The sequence below is a fragment of the Quercus suber genome, unplaced genomic scaffold (genome assembly GCF_002906115.3).
Source record: "Quercus suber isolate HL8 unplaced genomic scaffold, Cork oak 2.0 scaffold_55, whole genome shotgun sequence".
Taxonomy (NCBI): domain Eukaryota; kingdom Viridiplantae; phylum Streptophyta; class Magnoliopsida; order Fagales; family Fagaceae; genus Quercus; species Quercus suber.
Window position 1 is genome coordinate 925,693 of NW_027069520.1, and position 23,703 is coordinate 949,395.

Genomic DNA, 23,703 nt, shown 5'->3' on the forward strand with positions numbered 1-23,703 from the left:
TTGTTCTTTAACAGCTTTTTTGGGTAGAATTAGATACGTGGTAGACTTCCTAGGCGACACGTTTGATTTATTTAACCTTAGTTTGTTTTTTCATTTTACCTTGGTTTGGTTTTTTAAGAAGAGTTAAATTAATGGGAGTGCTGAGTGATCAATTTGAAATAGGTGGCAGCTCTCAATTGCATGAGAGTCCTCCAGGAGGTTCTAATAATATCTGTAACTTGTAAGTTGCTTTGTTTTAGTACTGATAAGTTGCATGATGGAGAGTGGTCGTTTCTTTTTTTTCTTTTTTTTTTTCAATGAATTGGGCCTACTAGTAAGTCATGGAGTGTGTTTTGAAAGGAGGCAGGCTTATGAGCTAGAAGCCCAATTATAAACCTATTTTGAAATTGAAATTAGATATGGGCTTAGATGTAAAGGATCAAAGGGCTGTACATCAACTTCTTCTTCATTTTTTCCCCTTTTCCATAGCTTATTATTTTGATTTTATTAAAACTGAACTCTTATGTTGGGGTTTATTATTTATGGTGTTAGTGGAAGTTGATCTAGTTTTGCGTGTGAGATAGGAATTAATTGAGCCTTTCTAACCCATATATATATATATATATATATAATTTTTAGATACAATGCTTGAGGGAATTTAATTCAGCGTGTGAGAAAATTAAAAATAGATAAGAAAAAAAAAAGGCTTGATAAAGGACTCAAAGAGGTCGAAAACTATGTGGCGGAGAACAACATCGGAGTGCGAGATGTAGAAGCCTTGAGAAGGGTGGTAGAATGGGTTACGCTCTAATGGGTTGGGTTGGGTTTTGAGGGCTTCTTGTGGAATGTAGTCTTTGAGGTGTGGCAGTTTTTGTAGGGTTACTGGTGATATTGAAAAGGTGGTGGTGGTGTTGGTGTCATTGCCATCATTGTTGTTGTCTGATGATGGAGTAGTAAGGTTTGTGGCTTCAGTGTGTGAAACAGCAGCCATTTTCAAAGATCTATATATTTTCTGCAGAGATGTGAATGAAAGGATATCATGACAAATTAAACACAACACAAAGACAGAGAGTGAGGATTTTCTGATGCTCAACTCTGATGAGTAAACTCTAAGCTTTGAGTTTTGATTGTTCTTTAACAGCTTTTCTGGGTAGAATTAGATACGTGGTAGACTTTCTAGGCGACACGTTTGATTTATTTAACCTTGGTTTGGTTTTTTAACAAGAGTTAAATTAATGGGAGTGCTGAGTCATCAATTTAAAATAGGTGGCAGCTCTCAATTGTATGAGAGTACTTCAGGAGGTTCTAATAATATCTCGTGCTGTTGTAAGTTGCTTTGTTTTAGTACAGATAAGTTGCATGATGGAGAGTGGTCGTTTTTTTTTTTTTTTTTCAATGAATTGGGCCTACCAGTAAGTCATGGAGTGTGTTTTGAACGCAGGCAGGCTTATGAGCTAGAAGCCCAATTATAAACCTATTTTGATATTGAAATTAGATACAACATGGGCTTAGTTGTAAAGGATCAAAGGGCTGTACATCAACTTCTTCATTTTTTCCCCTTTTCCGCAAAGATACAACCATATATGTAGTGTTATATTTATGTTTATGTTCTCAATATACATTGAATGTGAAGTTAACTCTCATTGAAATAGAAAATGAACTAAACTAAACTTTTTATTTTTACAAAATATGTTAAACAAAAAGTTGACGAAAGAAAATATATGTGGTCGACCTTGATTAGTTTGTTGAGAATTCATACCCGACCCCAAAAAATATATAACTAAGTCATGGTTGTTGTTGTATTTTTTTTATTATAAAAATTTCTCAAAATATATATATATATATATTCATAATATTCATTTTCAAAATTAATTTCACTTATTATAGATTAACAAATTTAACATTGATGAATGAACTCTAAGTTTTGATTTTTTTTTTTTTTTTTTTTTCTTCTTTCTAGGCAATACGTTTGACATTGAGACTGTGCTGTTGTTAGTAGCTTGGTTTTAGTACGGATACATTGCATGATGGAGATTGGAGAGTGTGGTCGTTTTTTATAATTTTGCTTTCAATGAATTGGGCCTCCTTGTAAGGCATGGAGTGTGCTTTGAAAGCAGGCAGATTTATGAGCTAAAAGACAAACTAAACCTATTTTGATATTGAAATTAGATACAATATGGGCTTAGTTGTAAAGGACCAAAGGGCTATACATCAACTTCTTCTTCATTTTTTCCCCTTTTCCGCAGCTTATTATTTTGATTTTATTAAAACTTAACTCTTATGTTGGGGTTTATCACTTATGGTGTTAGTGAAAATTGATCAAGTTTTACGTGTAAGATAAGAATTAATTGAGCCTTTCTAACCCAAATGAAGATATTCTAGGATTAAATTCCTCCACTCCCAACTTTGATTTACTCAAAAAAAACAAGAGTCTAATATTGTTTGCGGAGCTTAAAAATAATCCTTAGTTCCTGTGACGTTCAAGAAAAGAAAACAACCATCCTCCATGTCATGTTATTATACCCATTTTGTTGTAACACCAGTTTGAGTGAACTTAAAAACTTCAATACGAGGAAATGGTTATCAAGAGTACATGACATGGAATTTTATTGATATCAAATGACATGCAACCACTGCATTTGAACATTTTATTTGATTTCTTTTTTCACCCAAATGTCTTATGTTCAAAGTCTCATACACAATCCTGTGGTCAGAGCTATTAACTTCTTATACAGTAATACAGGTCGATATTAATGTGGTTGAGGGCTTTTTTTTTTTTTTTTAGATACAATGCTTGAGGGAATTTAATTCAGCATGTGAGAAAATTAAAAATAAATAAGAAAAAAAAAAGCTTGATTGAGCCTAGAAACAAACAGGAAGAACTTCAGTATGGTGACCAACGCCTAAGAGCATTCTCATCAACACTCTCAAATGCTATAAATGCTAAATTTTAGCATCAAAAGATCAAAAAGCATACTCCATCAAAGCTTTTAAATCTTATTCATTTTGCAATCCAGCTCCATAAAAAAAATTATTTGTTTAATAAAGAGAGAGACAAAGGAGAGAAAGAGAGAGATAGAGGAGAGAAAGAGGAAAAATAAAAAATGAATAAAAAATAATAAAGAAAAAATATTTAAATGGAGTGTTAAAAAAATAGAAATTTTGATGGAAGAGATATTGTAAAATGATGTATATATTATAAAATTAGTTTTTAAGATAGAAAATGCTAAATTTTTTAGAAGTGTTGATGAGAATGCTCTAAATTAATGTCACTTTGAGGATCCCAAGGAAGGTCACTTGTTATACAATATTACCTGAAAATTTATTTTCTAAATTTGTTTGCATCCACATCTAGAATATGTTAGCATTTTTTGACTTTGTGGGCAAGCACAACCAGTTTTTTAAGTATCTAATAAAGCTTGATTTGGTTGGGGTATAATTTTTTTAGCACGCAATAGTGGATAGCAATCACTTGTTAATATTGAAATTATAAGTAATATAATGGATTATGTTAATGTGTGTTTGTTTGTTAATAACCAGTCCTTAATAGGATAAGCTTGTATTTGTAGTTTTCACACAATCAATGTATTGGTTTGGCCCATTAAACTTGGAGGCTTATGGGCTAAAAGCCCACCGAAACCATAATTTGGTATTGAAATGAGATTCAAAATGGGCTTGGTTGTAAATGGACCATAGGCTGTTCATTTACTTATTTCTTCTTTCCTTTTTGCCTCAATCACACAGCTTATTACTTTGATTTCATTAAAACTGAACTCTTTTATAAAGTTTTTATCATTTATGGTGTTACTAGAACTTCATCAAGTTTTACATGTGGGCTAGGAATTGTACTCTCAGTGCCCATTTTTAAAACGCATAATAATTGATGCTTGAAAGTATTTCTTTTTAGGGGGTTTGGCTTACCTGCAGTACTTTTTTAACTGGAATCTCCTTTTGTTTTAATAAGAAATTGCTACATCAACCACTAACTAAATAGAATGTGAAGATTAAAACCCACTACCACTTGCTATTGTGTTTTTAAAACAAAAAACCAACATCCAGTTAAAAAAGTACTAAAGGTAAGTCAAACTCCTATTTAGGTGAGTTTTGGAACTCTCACTTATAATACCTTCCATTTATTTTTCATTCTTAATTAATTAATTAGCAAATAAAAATTTTATTTAAAAAATAGATTCCTTATTTGCCAAAGACATTAAATTCTCTAAGGCTCTATTTGATATGCGAATTTAAACACATGTTTTCAGTTTTTAAATAACATTACACATATTCCCACACTTTTTTCACCCACACGTATTTTCAAAAAAATTGAAAACTGTTATTTAAACACATGTACTAAATGGGCCCAAATGCTCAAAATGTTGATAGAGGATGCCAAAATTACCCCACACACACACAAAAAAGCAAAGAGAATGTTTATATTACATTAACACCTTGCCAATATACATCTCTCTCTCCTGGTTGACAACAAAGTAAAAGAAAAGGTTGTGTCCTTTAGAAGGAATTTTATTAGCCAAAGAGTACATGTATATGGCTTTCCAACTTAGTTTCCTTTCTTCACCTCTGCTACACTAATAATATCAGTTTGCCCAACCTTCTTCCTCATAGTAGTAGCCAACCTTGCAGCATCAACTCCATCACCAATTACCACCACTTTATCTTTTTCTGCTCCTTCTAATCCCACAAAGTTCACACCTGCAAAGGAAAAATATATAATTTAAGTCTACACTTTTAACATATTTTATTTATAATTTTTATTATGTGATCTGACACATTTGAGAATATACTCCCAAGATGTTTCCACTTCTAAGAAAACTTGGTTAACAAAGAATGTTGAACGTCACCAAAATATGATGATGAAAGATGGCAAAACTTTGTACAAATTGTAAGTCAAAGTCACATAGGTATAAGAATATAGTAAGAAGTGCGTAAGTATGTGTCAATTATCATATTTTTGAAACACATGATAAAACTTTATGATCCATAACACTAACCGTTTCCTTCAGCAGCAACAGTGAGTGCCTTAGTCTGGCATTTTTGGCAATTCATTTGAACCTTCATCACAATCTTTTGCTGCAAATCAAACCATGAAAGAGGTCATGAGATTTTTTTTTTTTTTTTTTGTAAATATAAAACAAAGAAGAAGAAGAAAAGAAGCAATATATGAATTATGATTGCAAATAATACCGTCATATTGACAATTTGATGTTGTTGGCACCAAAAGCTAAGAAAGTATACTACTGAAAATTTCTTCTAATGTGAGAAAAATTCAAGACGAAGTCTACACTTATATAGAGGCCCCAAACGTCTCCTATAAGGTAACAACGTTGTTATCTTCTTCTTGACTTGTGGTCTTCGGCATGTTTTGTTCACCCAAATTCTAAATTACCTGATTTTTCATTCATGTGAATATGTCTATTTCTCAGCTATAGCATGGAGAACGCCTTTTTGGACTTTAATAGTGAATTCAATGAAGTTGACTAATAGTACAAATGCAAACTTCCATAGCAATTAAGCGCACCTCAAACAAACAAAACACTTTTCTAGAAACAAAGTTAAAAGACAAACTTCAAACCATAAGGTAAATATGAGTTATTTAACTACCAAAGAAAATGAGGACAAAAAAAAAAATCCACAACGAAAGAAATATTTAAATGTAAATTGTCTTTTCCACTATAAATGACAGGGTTACGTTTAGACTAGAGACTCAATTCTGTTAAATTTCTCCAATTTTCATCAAATTAATCTTAGAATACAATTAGTCAAATACCAATCTACTGTTTTGTGATTGCGTGCTTCTACTTCTTCCTCTCATTTTTTTCCCCATTTTCACATGATAATTATATGGAAAACAAAGGTAAAGTATGATGTAAAACTAGAAAAATTATAGCAATAGAAGGATATAGGGCGGTTCCACGTTGAATGTAGGGTGGTCACAGGACCACCATAAATTGTAAAAAGTAATTATTACATAGAAATTTTATGAATATTTTACCCTTAAAAAAATTTGCAACCATAATAATTTTTTTTTTTTTTTGAGAAGATATACTAATTTTTTTTGGACCAATGTAATTAAACTTTGGACAAAATTTAGTAATAAACTTAGTTGTAGACTAAGTTTACAACTCCACTTAATATGTATATTTTTTATTAGATGTGAATTTTGAAAAATTCACTTTTAGATTACATTTTTTTCTTATATCTTCTATACTTGCAAAATTTCAATAAAATCTAAAATCAATAGCTATGTCATCAATCAAATGTTTATGTGGGGCCCGTGGCCCTGATAGCCTCGACCCATCGTGTAGCAGGCCCAAGGCCCACGCCGAGGAATACTGACTATTCAAGGCTAAATTGGGGAAAGTCTCTTTTCCCAATCCACGCGGAGGACCTCCTCATCCTCGGCCTGACAAGGATGATTTTTGGGAAAGACCAGGCTCAAAGTAAGCTGTCACCCTCGCATTTAATGCATTCACCTAACTTCCCTGGCCGCATTAATGGGGATATAACCCCTTAGCAGGGCAACGTTGATCAGAGTGAACCACTTGAGTACTGATAAGGCCTCTGATGGGACGGACGGCCAGAAGAGAAAGAGAGAGAAATGTAGAGAGAGAGAGAGAGAGAGAGAGAGAGAGTCAAAAGTCAAACTTTTTTTGGGTTTAGAGATAGGTTTAAAAGGTAACAAATGAGGGTAATTAATTAGATTTTAATCAAAATATTTGTAATAATTATAGTCTTTTTTTAAACATTGGATCTATTTAAATCCAATGATTTAAAAAATGTGTAACTCTTTAGAGTTACACCAGGTGTAGTTTAAAACCATTTTTTAATTCAATATGAATTTTGACAAATTTACCATTAGATTACATTATATTCATATATTCTCTATGCTTGCAAAATTTCAAGGTGATCAAAAATTAATAACCATGTCATCAAACAATTATTTAAATTCAAATTTTTGTAGTTTAAAACAATGCATAAAAGATAAGTTTATAGATCGAATGATAAATAACATCCAATTGACATGAAAATTGGCATGAGTTTTAAGAATATATAGAATATTTATTTCAACGATGAGATTTTCAAAATATGAATTTTATAACAAGTTATTGGGTAATGTAACATTGCTTAGAGTTATACTAGGTGTAACTTGAACCTAACCATAAATTAAAACAATTTTCATTATGTTATTAACTCCCTTGATTAAGAAACTTGATATCTAATTTATGTTTGCTTGTAATTTTATATTTCGTATTTGTCTTATGTAAGTTATGATATAAAAAATACATTTGAAAGATAAATTTTGATATTTATTTTGGCTATTTTAGTAATTTTTCTCCTTTTACTAATTTAGGCTGCGTCTGGTTCCCGTAAAATATTTTCCGGAAAATAAATATTTTCTGGAAATGCTATTTTCGAGAAAGGAAAATATTTTCAAGTGTTTGGTTGCATTATGAAAATTGTTATAGAAAATATTTTCATGTGTTTAGTTCTATTATGAAAATGCTATTTTCCTACAAATTTTTCACATTTTCTCAGCTATTTTCTTAGCATCCAAACAAATTTTATTACAGAAAATTTCAAAATCATAGCCAAATCCCAATCCACAAAACAAATCACAGCCAAATCCCAACACCGCACACCACCGAAACTCCAATTCAACCCACGGCAGCAAACTCCGGCAATCAAAAGCCACAACCACCAAAACACCACCACCCACACCACCACAACAACAAAAATCAAAATCACACAGAAATCAAAATCACAGAGAGAGCGAGATCGGTTCGTGGGTTTCTGGCGAAGGCAGCAAACTCTAGGTCGCCGACTCTGGGTCAAAGATCGGTGGGTCGTGGGTCGAAGGCTCTGGGCTTTGGGTTCATGGGTCGACGGCTCGTGGCGGTGGGTCGAAGGTTCTTGGCGATCGGTGGCTCGACGGCTTGTGGGTTGCCGGCGATGGGCTCTCTCTCTCTCTCTCTATGTACATTTTTAATAATGTTAAGGAAATATGTTCTTATTTAAGACAACCTAATATTCAATTCTGAGATCGAAAGTGGTGCGAAGGTAACGACACCCAATAATATATATAGTTTCTTCTGTCTACGTTGAAGTGTTGAACAACAAGGAGTTCACACCATATACTTTTGAACAAATGATCTTACGCGATTTTCTCTAGGCAGTAGTTGTAAAGTAGCGAGACACTCAGACTCCGCCCAGTGGACCATTTTCCTTCCAGATCAGATGGACTTCCACCGTACAAATAAAAGGGTTGTACGTTGAACTTTCCGAGTGGAAAGGTAAGTAATTTAAGCTTTTTCTTTGGGGAATGAGTTTTTAAGTTTAATTAAGCCAGAAATAAAGTCATGTGACCAGGTAATGAATATGGTCATATTCAAAAAAAATAACTTGAGAAATTCATGCATAGTATTTTAGAGGGTATGCTATCTCAAAATCCTAGATAGCTATCGAGGGAAAGTTAAGAACCAATCCGGATTTATACAAAACCGAAAAGCTACTCAACTAATCGTTTGTATTAAAGTTTTTTTACTCTTGCATCCTAAAATTGTAATAATATAATCTTAAACTTATAATAATCTCAGTAAATAATTGTTGATTTGTAATTTACCAATATTCCTCTTCCTATTTTCTTTTTACCGCCATATGAAAACCAATGACTTCTTTTCTTGTGTGGTCTAAAATCAAAAGTAGACAACTCAAAAACTGTGCCCAGAATATAATTAATAAGGCGTTTCACTGATTTTGTTCCTCTTTAAAATAAAAACTGGTAGCAAATTTTTTAGGAAATATATTATTTTAATGTCTTGTGAAAATATATATCTCGTTTTCAATCACGTTCAGTAATACAATTTTGAATTATTATTAGTTTCTACATTATTAAAAAAAAAAACTATTATATTAGAAAACAACTCCACAGAAAACGAGCAAACAAATAAATAAATTAAATTATCCAAGAAGACAATTGTTTAGTATGGGTCTTTTCTTAGCAACGTTAGTGTGGCCTCAGTCTATGGCCAGCTGCATGTAGCTGGCCTTGGGACTTATACAAGTTTTCTTTACAGAGATAATTGTTTAGTTTGGGTCTTTTCTTAGCTACGTTAGTGTAGCCTCAGTCTATGGCCAGCTGCTTGTAGCTGGCCTTGGACTTATACAAGGTTTCTTTATTGGTGTACTTTTTAGTATNGTCTGAGTAGCAATAATGAACAGCTAGAGAAGAATTTGGACCTGATTAAAGAGAGGAGGGAAAATGCAATGGTCCAATTGGCATATTACCAACAAAAGCTCAAACAAGGTTATGATGCCAACGTAAAGTTAAGGCCTTTAACACCTGGTGATCTAGTGTTAAGGAAAGTTGTGGGCACTACAAAAAACCCAACTTGGGGAAAGTTAGGACCTAATTAGGAAGAGCCATACCGTATTACCTCAGGGGCTAGCATCGGGGCATATTTTTTAGAAGACTTAGAAGGTCATGTAATATCACGCCCATGGAATGTAAACAACCTTAAAAGGTATTATTATTAAATGAGTTTTTTCCTTGATTAATATGTTTCTCTATTAATAAAGGTTTTGTATTTTTTGCCATTACGATTCTTATAAGTGTTTAAACTTAAATTCAATCATGCCTGAAGTCCTCAAACTAGATGATATGGGTTAGTTAACACTCCATTACAGTTCTTATAAGTGTTTAAACTTAAATTCAATCATGCCTGAAGTCCTCGGACCAGATGATATGGGTTAGTTAACACTCTATTACAGTTCTTATATGTGTCTAACTTAAATTTAATTATGCTTGAAGTTCTCGAACCAGATGATATGGATTAGTTAACACTCTATTATAGTTCTTATAAGTGTTTAAACTTAAACTTAATCATACCTGAAGTCCTTGGACCAGATAATATGAGTTAGTTAATACTCCATTACACCTTTTATAAGCGTTTAAACGGATTCTAACTCATGTTAAGCCTCTCAGACCATATACTCAGTTTAAAATTAACGCTCAATTTTGTTCTTTGTAAATGTTATACAGTTAATCAAGTCCTTAGATTAACACCCCCAAGTAAGGTAGAGTACTTAATTATTTGCTTAAGTATTAGAGAATATAAAAGACACCTATACCTTCCATTGCTTACTAAGTTCACTACTAATTCTTATACAACCCAATTTTTGCCAGTATTTAGTTAAGTTATTTGCATTATTAGCATGATATTGTTGTGGAGTCTGCTCAAGTTAAAGTAGCAATAGATCAACAGTATCTACAATAACAATAAATCTTATAGTGTGTACAGTGAAGATATAGAAAATAAAAGCAGAACGCTTTCATTGATCAAGAAGAAAGTATTTTTCAGTCCCATACAACATTAACTAAAAAAAAAAAAAAAGCAAAAACAAATAAAAACAACAAAGGTCCTACTATCTAACTCTTCGTCTTGGAAGCCAAAGGGTCAATAGGCTGGCTTGGCTGGGAGGCAGCAGCATCTGAGGCTTGATCTTTGGGTTCAAGAGTTTTCTTCTTACTCTGGACCTTACCCTTATCCTGAAGATCCTCGACTTTCCTACCTTGGCTGCCAGCTTGGTCGGATTCCTTAGGAGCTTCAAGGGGAGCAAGAGGGGCTTGGTCAACCAATGGCCACTCTGATACCTCTGGAGCTTGTTGAGGATGAGAAGAGTCAGGGCCTCGGAGTTCGCGAAGGTTAGGATCGTAATAGACTCTCCCAGGTTACCTCAAGTCAGAGTCTACAGGGACCCCAGCAGCATCAAGGGCTTTACCACAAGATACATCCTAGTATTCCCTGCATACTATAGAGAGCTCCTCTGTGAGTCTGACTTGAGTCTCTTCTACCCCAAGCTTATATGCTACTTGCTTCTCAACCTCGGCTGCCTATTTGGCTAGTTGGGTAGGCTCCCTGGCCTTCTGAAGCTTAGCTCAAAGACCCTTCACCAGTTGCCTCTCTGTTTCTAGATTAATTTCAGTTAAATGCAACTGTTGGCGTTGATCTTTGACTTGCTTTTTAGCATTCTTGAGGCCAGCATCAGCACTATCCCTGGCCCTAATCGCCTCTTTCAGCTACTCGAATAGCTTAGCATAATCCTCCTTAAGATTACTCAAAGTTTTCTCAGTCTCGGACCGAGAATGAGCCTCCGCTTTGGCTTCATTGTGGGCATCCTTATTCCATTTTTTGGCCACGTAAACTTGTTGGGTAATCTACATATCCGAAAGTTTAATGTAAAACAAAGAAGAGGAATGAGTAAAAATGATCGAATGTTTACTTAGAGAAACGGATCGAATCACTTACTATAGCCAGGTCCCTTTTAAGGGATAGGAAAAGTTCTTACTGACTGAAGCGCCTGTAAGCATCCATATCTCTTGGTAGGAGAAGTGGTTGCTCCAAGCCCACAACAATAAGACCTGCCTGCCTTTCTTGATAGTTTCTGACTGAGGTGTCCCAAGGGAGAGGAGCACCATCTAGCTCCAGTTTAGGAGACCAAATACACAGTCCTTGGTGCACATTAGCCGCGAGAGGATCCTTTTGGCTTTCAATAGAAGAAAACCTTCTGCTTCACTAGTCTTTAACTACTTTCTGCTGCTTGTTTCCCTTTGAAGGGCCCACATTTCCTTCCTCAAGGGCTTCATTTGGCATTTTCTTCTTTAGTTCCGAGATTGGCTTAAGCCCGAGGTCAGCAGGAAGCTGAGGAAAGGGAGGAGGAAGATTCGCTGATGGATTGGACTTGTTGGCTTCTTTTGGGGTCAACACTTTAGTCCTCCCCTTCATGAGTTCCTTTAAACTCTTGCCATCTGTTTTCGGGGCCATATCTTCTGCTTCTTCGTCTGAAGTGTCTTCCAAGCAAGTGATTACAAGAATAGGGGCCTGAACACTTGAATATCTATCCGGTTCTTCTTCTGCCTCCCATATTAAAATTGCTTCTACTCCCTGTGCTTCCTCTTCTTTGAATTGAAATTTGTCAATTTCTTCTTCAAGTGAGGAAGTAGAAAAGACAATTCCTTCTTTGGCCGCTGTTACTCTGAGGGGTACTTGTTGAATTGGTGGGGCGATCAAAGGAACACCTGGGGGACTGGGTGATCTACTGGTGGAAGGTCGTATGGTGCTGAAAAATTAGGTCGAGATACGTCTATCCAGGCCAGCCGATAATTGTTCGCCCTTATAGCGTTGCCGACCTCTTGAAATGTGTTTGAAAAGGGTTTGAAATCCAAAATTAAATTGACAGCCCGAAGTTACCCGTCTTCACTTACAAAAATCTGAGATCTGAGCAAGAAGTTGAGGGCTACTACATTGGTCAAACTTAGCTGAGGAGCTACATGCCTTCTATCTGTTAACACCACAACAGAGCTAAGCATAGTCAGAAGCTTGAAAGTCTATTGTAAAACCACACACAAAAAAAAAAAAAAAGAAAAAAAAAGAGAGGAAGAACATACAAGCGAATAATAAAGCACTAAGACAATGAGAAGTAGAGTAGAGCTAAGGATGAAGAACCTAAATCTATTGTTAGGGAACCTAAATCTAAGATATCCCACCTGGCTCTCCTGGTTGGGTTGGGTAATGAAGACCATCATGCCACGCTCCCAAGACAATCAAGTAGTCGTCTTTCATCCCCTTGTTAGACCTGGGAAGAGAGGAGATGAGCCGAACTACGTCGGATCGGGATTTAAGATAAAATCACACCTTTTTTTGTTTATGACACTCGTACATATGTACTATGTCGAGCCAGGTGAGCCCCAAGCCTAAGTGTTGGTTCAGAGCATCAATCGCTCATAGGATCCTAAAGAGGTTAGGTGCACATTGGTGGGGACAAAACCTATGGTTACGAAGGTAATCTCTTGTAATGTGACCCATGGGGAGAGTCATTCCTCCTTCTATGAAGGCTATCATAGGGATTATGACTTCTCCCACATCTCGGTCTGTTGCTACTCCTTCCGGAGGACAATACCGCAGGACTACTTCCTGCGGTATGTGATACGTTTCTATAAGGACAGGACTGTCCACTAAATACTTAAATCTACCCATCTCGGATCAATAAAAATAGAAAATACTGAAAATGACAACTGGGAAATGAGAATTTGAAGGCCGAGGAGAAAAAGAAGGGTTCGAAGAAGTAGAACTTACACGAACTAAGGTGGAAGGTGATCCTTGAAATCTACAGAAGGGTTTTCAAAGATTTCTAAAGAAATAAAATTTCGATGATTCAATGGGTTTTGTGAGTTTAAATGCTTGAGTTCGCTGGAGAGTCTAAGAGATTGTGAAGTAAAGGAAAAATGATCTCCTTTGAAGCTTTATATAGGGGGTAGAAAATGAGTGGGAGTTATCCCGCCCAAACCCTGAGGAAAAATGTCATCCGTTGGATCAATGTTTCAACGTTGGATATTAAAGACATAACACTGCCTGGAGCAATTAATGACGCTTCACGAATTCCAAAACGTCAGTAGCAATGATGAAGCACCTAAAACTATGCTCCTACACGTGTAAACTTTGGTATTTTTACATTTCTAGCTCTCATTTCTGTGGTAGGTCAAAATCTCACTTTTTCTCCTCAGATGCGAGGGAAAAACTAAAATTTTGAGGGGCTGTTGTGGGGATGAGAGCCCAAATTTGTATATTAGGCTTTGGGCCCTATTCGAGGATGTGAGCATGTCTGAAGAGGAGCAAATGATTAGAGGAGGCCCCAAAGTTGAGAATCACGTAAGGAAAGGATGGAAGAATATAGTCCGAAAAGTATATCCTTTTCGAATATGATGGATAACAGTCAAGCAGGTACTTAGGCGGTTTAGGTGATCCTCTAGGAAGTTCCAACGATAAGGATGAACTTTAGACTCGTACAAAGGTGATAAGGACACAGAAATATCTAAAAGAAAAGCTACTACCACCGCATTAAATGCACTGTAGCAACTTTTCTGGTCGCATTTATGTGTAGAAAACCCCTGAACAGTGCAGTCTCAACCATCACTATTCACAGAGAGCCAAAGAAGATGTCTGATTGGACATATACTTAAGTGAAGGCTTAAATAATTAACAAGTGTACGATCAAGATGGTCTGAAAGGAAATTATATAATGTAAAAGACCTCCCATAAGAGAAAGATCGGAAATGAGAGTGAAAAAGGAGAGAAAAAGAATTACTGTAACACTAAGGACTATATTAACTTTCAGGAAGAGTAGTTCAATTTATAGTTCATCTTCTCGGACACCAATTTAATTGAGTTTTATGTGTGTTTTTGTACTTATTCATCTTTTAAATTCTTATTAGGCGTTGTTCAATTCGCAAATAGTCCAGCTCTTTTCCCTGTTTTCTACAAATTCATTGTATTGGCCTTATCGGACTCACATTCTATATCTTTTGGACTTGAGCTACAAATCGTGACCTTACAGTAAACTTTAGAAATAATAAAATAATAAAAAACAATTAAATAAACACTTAACACAAGTGTTGTTAAAAGGTTATATATAAATTTGTCTTCACAATATAACCAAGCCTAATAAGTAACAATTTTGAAGGAATCTTGTAAATTTATTTTTAACGGTGTTTCTCATCTACAAAATATAAAAGTACTTATTTTATGTTATAACTATACGATTATAAATTATGTAATTATTTGTGAGTGACGAAGATAAGTAATAAATTAATGTCAAACTGATTTTTATAATGGATCACTTCAATGAATTTTAATAAAAATTGAGACAAAAATTCATAATGAAAATAGATAAATCTTTTAGCTGACTCAGCCTCCCCCCAACCCGAACTTTGTGGATAAGCATTTCTTGGGATTGAACTGAACCACACACAAGTTAACTCTTAACCCTAGTTAAACCCAATCCTCTCTCCCACTTTATCTATTTAAATAATAAAATCCAAGGCCTCAGGCCCCCACGTAGCTCTTTCTCTCTCTCTCTCTCTCAAGTCTCAACTCTCAACACCACACTTTTACACCGTACCATGCTCTCTTCCCCTTCTTCCTTTCTGACTCCTCCAAAATTCTTGGCCGAGCCTCTCTACCCAGCTCACGCCTCGCCACGTGTCAGATTCCCACCACCCCTAGCTTTCGCCGCAACCACCACGTCATCATCAGCTGAAACTTGCACCAATAAATATACTACGTCGTCGTCGTCGTATCTGCCCAACATGGCCGCCGCCGCCGCAGCAGCGTGCACTTCATCGCCGTACCAGGTCCTCGGCATATCCACGGGAGCCACGTGTCACGAGATAAAATCGGCGTACCGTCGATTGGCGAGGACGTGTCACCCCGACGTGGCGATCTCCACCAATCCTAAGGACACGTCAGGAGGAGGCGAGTTCATGAAAGTCCATGCTGCTTACTCCACCTTATCGGACCCAGAGAAACGCGCCGACTATGATCGCAGGATTAATATCCGAAGGTACCAGCCTTCGACGGCGTCGTCTGGATTCTCTAAATACACCCGCAAGAATTGGGAGACGGACCAGTGTTGGTAGTAGTACGTACCAGTAGTAACCGGTGGTTGAATTGACTCACTGTGTCAAGTTACCGAGTTCAAAAACTAATCCGGAGTAGTATATATATAGAGTATATAGTTATACTAATATTACTGCATGGCCTGAGTTGATTATTGTACTGTACATATTTTTCCTCGACCTATGTATGAGTGACCTATCCTTACTTACCTTAGGATCATGTATTGTCGCCTGAGGTACTGTTCCGAATTCTGAAGCTACTGTATAAACGTGTAATACCGCAAAACAATATCATACCGACATACGTTTTACTAACTCTCTCTCTCTCCTCTCTCTCTCTCTCTCTGTTTTTTCGAAAAATGGGATTTGAAGGTAAAAATAAAAACGGAAATGGATTTACACCCAATCACCACGGTCAATTGAAATGCATTTCGGAAAATTTATTTTCCATGCGCAACCAAACACCCGAAATTACAAAAAAATCATTTCTAAAATGGTTTTCCACCCAAAACAAAACGCAACCTTAATATATTTATTTATCTTTTAGAAAAAATTAATTAATTTATGACGTCATCAATGTTCAAACCTTGGTTCAACCTCCATCCGATCTTCAAAACTTTAAACCACCACCCTTTAACAGTTTATTGAATGGTTCGGGACTAAAACCATGTATTTTTCTTCCAAACCTACAAATAAAAGTGATGTTTGTGAACTTTTGAGTGGAGGCAAGCAAAGTTTTTCTTTGGGAATGAGTTTTTACTTTTCAAGCAGTAAATGAGTCGACGTGTAAATATGGCCACAATTTACTAATGGACATATCTTCCTGGATCAATTTTAGTCACAACTTTATACATGGTGACTCATGAATGGTGAATCATGGACACACCATTTTATTTTCATTACTTATGAGTTGCCACATAGCAAATACAGTTGTGTACCCATGTATATGAGGTCTAATACGGTCAAATTCAAAATAACTCAACAAATTCATGCATAATATTTAAAGGAGGAGTTAAGAAATAATGCTCAAATAAATAAAATTTTCTGACCAGTTCTCAAAAAAAAAAAAAAAAAAAACCAAAGAAGATAATTAAGTCAACATCTATGTTATGAAACACCAGTTAAAAAAAAAAAGAGTCATGAAACAACATCAGTGCATACCTGGTGTACTTGTCGGCAATTCCGGTGGTGGTGATGCTGCAGTTGGTGGTGGCAATGGTGGTGGTGGTGGCGGTGACTCAGCAGAAGGGTCATAAAAACTGTATGTCTCATACCTTAGAACGCAGCTGGGTGTTCGAAATATTCCTCCTTGCTTTCCATTACAACATGATGAAGTATAACCCTGAAGAACCTGCAGACAAGTGTTGCAATCCAGCTCGCTCAAATCGGGGGTGCACTGCAGAAGTGAATATATGGTTTGAAAGTTTGGGGCAGGCACACTCTGTAGAGCAAACTTGCGAGTAGAGTTTCCTTTTGCAGCACGTTTTCTTAGGCTATCTAACAAGGGTCCTAGCACGTTGTTGAAAGCTTCTACATCTACGGCGTTGGCTACTCTGTATGACCCTCTTTTAGGGTCAGTTGCCAAAATATTAAATATGGATTTGTATGAGTATCGAATTAAACAATAGTTTTTGCGCCAAGCCCAATGGATAGCCTCCTTTTGGTTTGGACAAGCTTGCAGTAGTTCGTATCTTGACTCATTGATACAACTACGGCATACGCTGGGGGAAGCGTCTCCAGAACAAAGTGCAATAGCGTATACTTTGTTCGGAGATTCACCAGCAGAGAAATTGTAAAACCCATAATCGATTTTGGTGTTGTTAATGATGGAGGTCAGGAGGCCATCGAGGTTGGCCCTATAAGTACTGTTACTGGTGTAGTTACCAGTCTCATAACAGATTTGGGCAGCTGTGGGAATAACAAGATGAATGAGAGCAAAATAGAAGAAAATGTGTAGTTTGGAACAGCCCATTCTCATAGTTCCTCTGCAGTTGTAGGTTTGAAGAATTTTAATATAGCAATATATATCATTCCTGTTCAATGCATGTGTCTACTTTCTACATTGACTAATTCCTCTGACGTTGACATGCACATGCTTGTGTGGAAATTATAATCATATTGAAAATTTGTAGTTTGGAACAGCCCATTTTCATGGTTCCTCTGACGTTGACATGGACATGCTTGTGTGGAAATTATAATCATAATTGTCGCGGATTAAATATTGCTACGAAGCAACCTATTATTATAAGCATGTTTTCAATAAAGATCTTAAAAAAGAATTAAAATTTTAAATAGAAACTTGTTAATAAGCATGATTTCTTTTATACTATTTATAGATCTCATGAGAAAAATATTTTAATATTTTTTTTTTGGTTACTCCGTCTAGAAGATTTCAATAACTAAAAATTTAAATAGAAACTTGTTAATAAGCATGATTTCTTTTATACTATTTATAGATCTCATGAAAAAAAAAATTAATATATTTTTTTTGGTTACTTCATCCAAAAGATTTCAATAACTATTTGGTTATGTTTAGGGAGAGAAAAGTTCAATATTTATATTTATATTTATAAACAAATAATTATTATGCTTTAAGTTATTGGCTGGGAACGAATTCAATTTCAATGAATTCCAAAATGGTAAGGACAAAATTCATTCATCATAAAAAAAATAAAAAAGAAGCGTGCAATTGAATTTCTTTCCCATGAATTATAATGTAATATTTTCGTGCGCTAGTAGCCTAAAAGTTTATACTCAATAAATATAACTTTTTATGTTCTATATATATTCATCCATCAAGAGAATATATAATATTAGAGTCCACAATTAATATAGGACCAAGTTTTGATAAAAATCTTGTTTTGCTTAAAAAAGATCAAGTTATATAACAAATCATGAGCTGCACTTTAATATTTTTCAAGAAATTGGGGAAGAAGCCTAAAATCACAACTTGTCATATGCTCTTTATTCCTTGTTTTAGAGAGTATTTTACTAAAAACTGAATCCTTACAAGGCAGAGTATTAATTGAAATACATATAAGAGTTTTATTTATTTATTTGTGGTGATATCCCTTCTTTTATCTTACACATGTGAATGCCTCTTATAATGTTTATAATTTTCAAAATTTTTCAAGTGAGAAGAATGCATCAATCAGTCATCTTTTAATTCATTTATTTTATGATCAATTCAAAGCTTTGAACCGAATAATGCATGGTTGACGAAGACGTGAATGAATAGTGAGGTCATATTTAAAATTTCTTGTCAAATTCATGCACTCATTCAGATTTTTCCAAAACGGCAGAGCTACAACCATTCGTTTATGAGTGCCCGAGAACAGTCAACGAAAACAAGAATGTCTGTGTCAAAATGGACCACATAATGTCTTTGTAGTAACTAGTAAGCATTCCGAAAGTACAAGTAAAAGTGGTAGGCACCACCCAGTGGGCCATTTTTCTTCCAGACCTTACAAATAAAAGTGATGTTTGTTGAACTTTCCGAGTGGAAAGGCTGGTAAAGATTTTTCTTTGGGGAATGAGTTCTTACTTTTCAAGCTAGAAATGCAGTCGATCGTGTAAATATGGCCATATATTTAACATAATGGACAGTTCTTCCCTGGATAAGTAATTCCAAATCAAGTCAATTATATACATGGTGATCCACCTATATTAAATCTCAAATATGGTGATAGTGAATTAATAATGATTTCCCTCGTCAAGAGTCTTGTAATTTAACTAATTAATAACTCCTAGTATGTCTATCACATCTAGGGTTTAAATCTTTCCTCCTGTTGTAATTATCGACTTATCCCCAAAAAAATCAAACATGGTCATAGCTAGTGATCTCATACAATAAATTGGGAAAAAAAAATCACAATTCTTGTTTAATTTATGAAAATACTAATAGTGTTTATGAAAAGAAACAGAGAGTCTAAATAGAATGGAGAGTATTTCATTGATTGAATTGTGAACTACAATGAAATGAATTGAATGAATGAACATCTATACATTGCTCTGTTTATATACACAAGAAAAATAACTAACTTTACTATTGGCGCCAAAATGGTTATTTGAATTTATTGGACTCTGTACACGTGGCAAGGATGAGTAACAACCTCCTATATTGCAGAACTGACTTCCTCAATGATCCTAGATGAAGAACTCATGATGTGGCATGGATTCAATCATCTCCAAGACTGTTGAGTCAATCATGTTCTTTGATGCAAGCTTAGTGGTCTGATCAGTGTGCACCTCATCAGCAAATGCTGCATTGACTGCTGCTCCTACGGCTGAGTTAGTGCACCCTTCAGCAACACGTGCTGCACCACTGGCTAGCTGTGTGACTTTAGGCTTGTAGCATATCTTTGTATTCTTAATACTCCCCCTTAAGAGGACATCTCTTGCCTTTGGATCTTCTACACTTATATGTGGATATTCCACCTTAGAAGCAAAGATATTGATGACACCAATTCTTCTAATCAGTCTTAAAAAAATTTCCACTCCTAAGGCTTTGGTAAATACATCTGCCAACTGATTTTTGGTTGAAACATAGAAAGTTTTGAGTGAACCATCAAGAATCTTATTCCTCACAGTATGGCAGTCAGCTTCAATGTGCTTTGACCTCTCATGAAACACTGGATTTGCTGCTATATGGATTGCTGCCTGGTTGTCACAGTACATCAGCACAGGCCTATCATGCTTGACATGTAAGTCTTGTAGCAGATGCAAAATCCAAGTCAATTCCCAAGTGGTGGTGGCCATAGATCTATGCTCAGCTTCTGCACTGGACCTAGACACTATGCTTTGCTTTTTAGACCTCCAAGACACTAAAGCATCACCAAGGAATACACAATAGCCTGTTAAAGACTTTCTTGTGTCAGGGCAGCCTGCCCAATCTGCATCATAGTAGGCTTTTAGGTGCAGATCAGACTCAGTTGGGAAGAAAACACCTTGACCAGGTGTTCCTTTTATATATTGAAGAATTCTAGAGGCTGCTTTCATATGTGGTGCTCTAGGTTGTGCCAAGAACTAGCTAAGTCTGTGAACTGCATAAGTGATGTCAGGCCTGCTTAGAGTTAAATACATAAGCTTCCCAACAAGTCTTCTATACTGTCCTGGATTGGTAAGTAAATCTCCACTTCCCTTAGACAACTTTAGTTGCTGTTCCATTGGAGTTTGGACTGGTTTACACCCAGTCATTCCAGTTTCTTCAAGGACTTCCAAGGCATACTTCCTCTGGGTCAGGCTGATCCCACTCTTATTTCTTGCAATTTCTAAACCCAGGAAATACTTGAGTGATCCTAGATCCTTAATGCCAAACCTTTGGTCTAAAACAGTCTTGAGAGAGGCAACACAAGCATCATCATTTCCAGTGATTACCATGTCATCAACATAAACCAAGAGTGCATTGAATGATGACCCTTTGCTGTGAACAAATAAGGAATGATCAGCCTGAGATTGATCAAAACCAAGCTCCTTTATTGTTGCTAACAGCTTAGTGTACCATTGCCTTGAAGCTTGCCTTAATCCATAGAGGGACTTAACCAATTTACATACCTTAGGAGCATTAGAAGAGGTTGAAACATTCTCCCCCTTACTGAGAAAACCAGGTGGCAATGTCATATAGACCTCTTCATCTAAATCTCCATGCAAAAAGGCATTGTTGATGTCTAATTGGTGCAAAGGCCACTGCTTGGCAGCAGCAAGAGCAAGCAGTACCCTCACTGAAACTGTTTTAGCAACAGGAGAAAAGGTTTCAAGGAAATCAAGGCCTTCCCTCTAAGTATACCCCTTAGCAACCAGCCTAACTTTGAACCTTTCAACACTACCATCAGGATTAAGCTTGACTTTATAAACCCATTTGCAGCCAATGGGCAGCTTACCAGGAGGCAAGGAGGTCACATCCCAAGTATGATTCTGCTCAAGTGCTTGGACTTCTTTGTCCATGGCAGCCTTCCAAAGTGGATCTTGAACAGCTTGGGAAAATGAGGTAGAACTTACAGCCAGCAGATAAGAATGGTAGCATGGTTCCAAATGAGAATAGGTAAGACATTGACCAAGATCATAAGGAGCACCTGGTGCAGTAGCAGTACAAGCATAGTCTTGTAAATAAGTAGGAGGTCTGACATCTCTAGTGGACTTCCTTAAGAGCACTGGAGGTGCTGAAGCAACTGGCGGTGATGAAGAAGGTTCTAAATCAGAATGAGGCAGCTGTGTAGGACTAGAAAGAAGAGGATTAGAAGGTAAAGGAACTTGAAAATGTTGATGAGAATGAGAAGGTGGATCAGTAATGTCCAAGTAGGATGACTCAGAAATGCTAACAGGAGTAACAAAGTTATTAGCATTAGCTGAGCAAGAAGCCTCAACAGCAGAAGGTAGAAAAGGGTCTACAGAATGAGGTGAAATAGAAGCAAAAGGGAAAAGATTTTCATAAAAAACCACATCCCTAGAAAGGAACACCCTGTTATTAGACAAATCAAGAACTTTATATCCCTTGACCCCAAACGGATATCCTAAGAAAACACACTTAACAGCTTTAGGTGCAAACTTAGACCTATGATTTGAAAGAGTTGAGGCAAAGCATAAGCAACCAAACACTTTTAAAAGTGCATAACTTGGTGGATGACCAAACAAAACATCATAAGGAATCTGATTTGACAAAGCAGCTAAGGGAATTCTGTTAATTAGGTACACAGCAGCTAGTATAGCATGACCCCACAAGTGCAAAGGCAAGTGGGACAGAAACATGAGAGCTCTTGCTACATTCAAGATGTGTTGATGCTTCCTCTCAACAATGGTATTTTGTTGAGGGGTTTCAAAACAACTCAAATGATGCAAGATGCCTCTTTTGGCAAAGAAATCTTTCATGATGAATTCAGTCCCATTGTCAGACCTTAAGGTTTTGATTTTCTTGCAAAATTGGGTTTCCACCATAGTGCAAAATTGCTCTAAAACAGATTGTGTTTGAGACTTATGCTTTAACAGATAAACCCAAGTGCACCAAGAATAATCATCAACAATGGTTAAAAAATACTTGCAATGATCAATGGTAGAAACAGAAAAAGGTCCCCACAAATCACAATGAATCAATTCAAAGCAAGACTTAGACAAATGAGAACTTTTATTAAAGGGTAAACGTTTTTGCTTTGCAATTGGACAAATATCACAAACAAAGTTCTCAACAGGAACAAAACTAGGTACATCACTTTGTTTTATTGAAGCCAATTTGGCATTAGATGCTCTAAAACAGATTGTGTTTGAGACTTATGCTTTAACAGATAAACCCAAGTGCACCAAGAATAATCATCAACAATGGTTAAAAAATACTTGCAATGATCAATGGTAGAAACAGAAAAAGGTCCCCACAAATCACAATGAATCAATTCAAAGCAAGACTTAGACAAATGAGAACTTTTATTAAAGGGTAAACGTTTTTGCTTTGCAATTGGACAAATATCACAAACAAAGTTCTCAACAGGAACAAAACTAGGTACATCACTTTGTTTTATTGAAGCCAATTTGGCATTAGACAAGTGACCCAATCTGGAGTGCTAGATGTGGACTTGAGAGTTATGAATGGAAGCAGTAATGACAGGTGCAGAAGTGCAACTCTTGTCCAGCAAGTAAAGCCCATGAAGTTCTCTACCCAGACTAAGTGTGCTCCAATGAGCAAGGTCCTGGATGAAGCATAGGTTTCCAAAAAAAATAAGGCAACAAGCAGTGGACTTAACAAGCTGACTGACAGAAATAAGATTGAAACTAAAGGAAGGAACACAGAGGACATTTTGAAGTACAAGATGTTCTGATATTTTGACAGTGCCAACATGAGTAACATAAGCTACCTCCCCATTGGGTAAATTGACAAAAGTGTTTAGACTAGCAGTAATAGTGGTGAAACATGTGATGGAATGGACCATATGATTCATAGCCTCTGTGTCTATGACCCAATCAGTGGCATGAAAGGCTTCTCTATCAATTACTTTGGCAGAAAAAATAGAATGTTTCAAGGAAGGAGTAAAAGAAGAATTGATACCTGACATGGTATCAACAAAACCAGAGTGAGCATTGCTTGAAGATGACAAAGATGTGGAAGGCACACCAGTTGCAGCAGTTACACCAGCAGCTCCAGAAATCATACTAGAGGCAGCAGCACTTGTACTAACACTTGCAACATGGTAATTAGAACCTTGATCAGTCCCAGAATTGAAAAGAGCAAGTAGCTGCTCACACTGTGCCTTGGAAATAGGACACTGAGCAAG

General features: G+C 36.1%; 3 protein-coding genes across 3 annotated transcripts; 1 reads left to right on the top strand and 2 right to left on the bottom strand.

Annotated features, from left to right (window-relative positions):
* Nucleotides 1-4,392: 4,392 nt before the first annotated feature.
* LOC112016377 (heavy metal-associated isoprenylated plant protein 47) lies at nt 4,393-5,290 on the bottom strand. The gene is made up of 3 exons (XM_024048938.2): nt 5,182-5,290; nt 4,989-5,067; nt 4,393-4,689 (listed from the first exon to the last, which is right to left on the bottom strand). Exons 1-3 carry the CDS (start codon nt 5,185-5,187, stop codon nt 4,538-4,540), a joined length of 237 nt encoding a protein of 78 aa, XP_023904706.1. The 5' UTR covers nt 5,188-5,290; the 3' UTR covers nt 4,393-4,537.
* Nucleotides 5,291-14,880: 9,590 nt separating this feature from the next.
* On the top strand, nt 14,881-15,763 carry LOC112033401 (chaperone protein dnaJ 11, chloroplastic). Its single transcript, XM_024066167.2, has one exon. The coding sequence runs from the start codon at nt 14,954-14,956 to the stop codon at nt 15,467-15,469; it is 516 nt and encodes a 171-aa protein (XP_023921935.2). The 5' UTR covers nt 14,881-14,953; the 3' UTR covers nt 15,470-15,763.
* Nucleotides 15,764-16,553: 790 nt separating this feature from the next.
* On the bottom strand, nt 16,554-17,420 carry LOC136067034 (cysteine-rich receptor-like protein kinase 14). The gene has a single exon (XM_065772253.1). The coding sequence runs from the start codon at nt 17,418-17,420 to the stop codon at nt 16,599-16,601; it is 822 nt and encodes a 273-aa protein (XP_065628325.1). The 3' UTR covers nt 16,554-16,598.
* Nucleotides 17,421-23,703: the final 6,283 nt, after the last annotated feature.

Bases quoted from the DNA above. Each gene is read 5' to 3' on its own strand.
- LOC112016377 (XM_024048938.2), bottom strand. The intron at 4,690-4,988 runs GTTAGTGTTATG...TTTCCTTTGCAG, and splicing joins TGTTGCTGCTGAAGGAAACG to GTGTGAACTTTGTGGGATTA.
- LOC112033401 (XM_024066167.2), top strand. From the start codon at position 14,954: ATGCTCTCTTCCCCTTCTTCCTTTCTGACTCCTCCAAAATTCTTGGCC.
- LOC136067034 (XM_065772253.1), bottom strand. From the start codon at position 17,420: ATGGGCTGTTCCAAACTACACATTTTCTTCTATTTTGCTCTCATTCAT.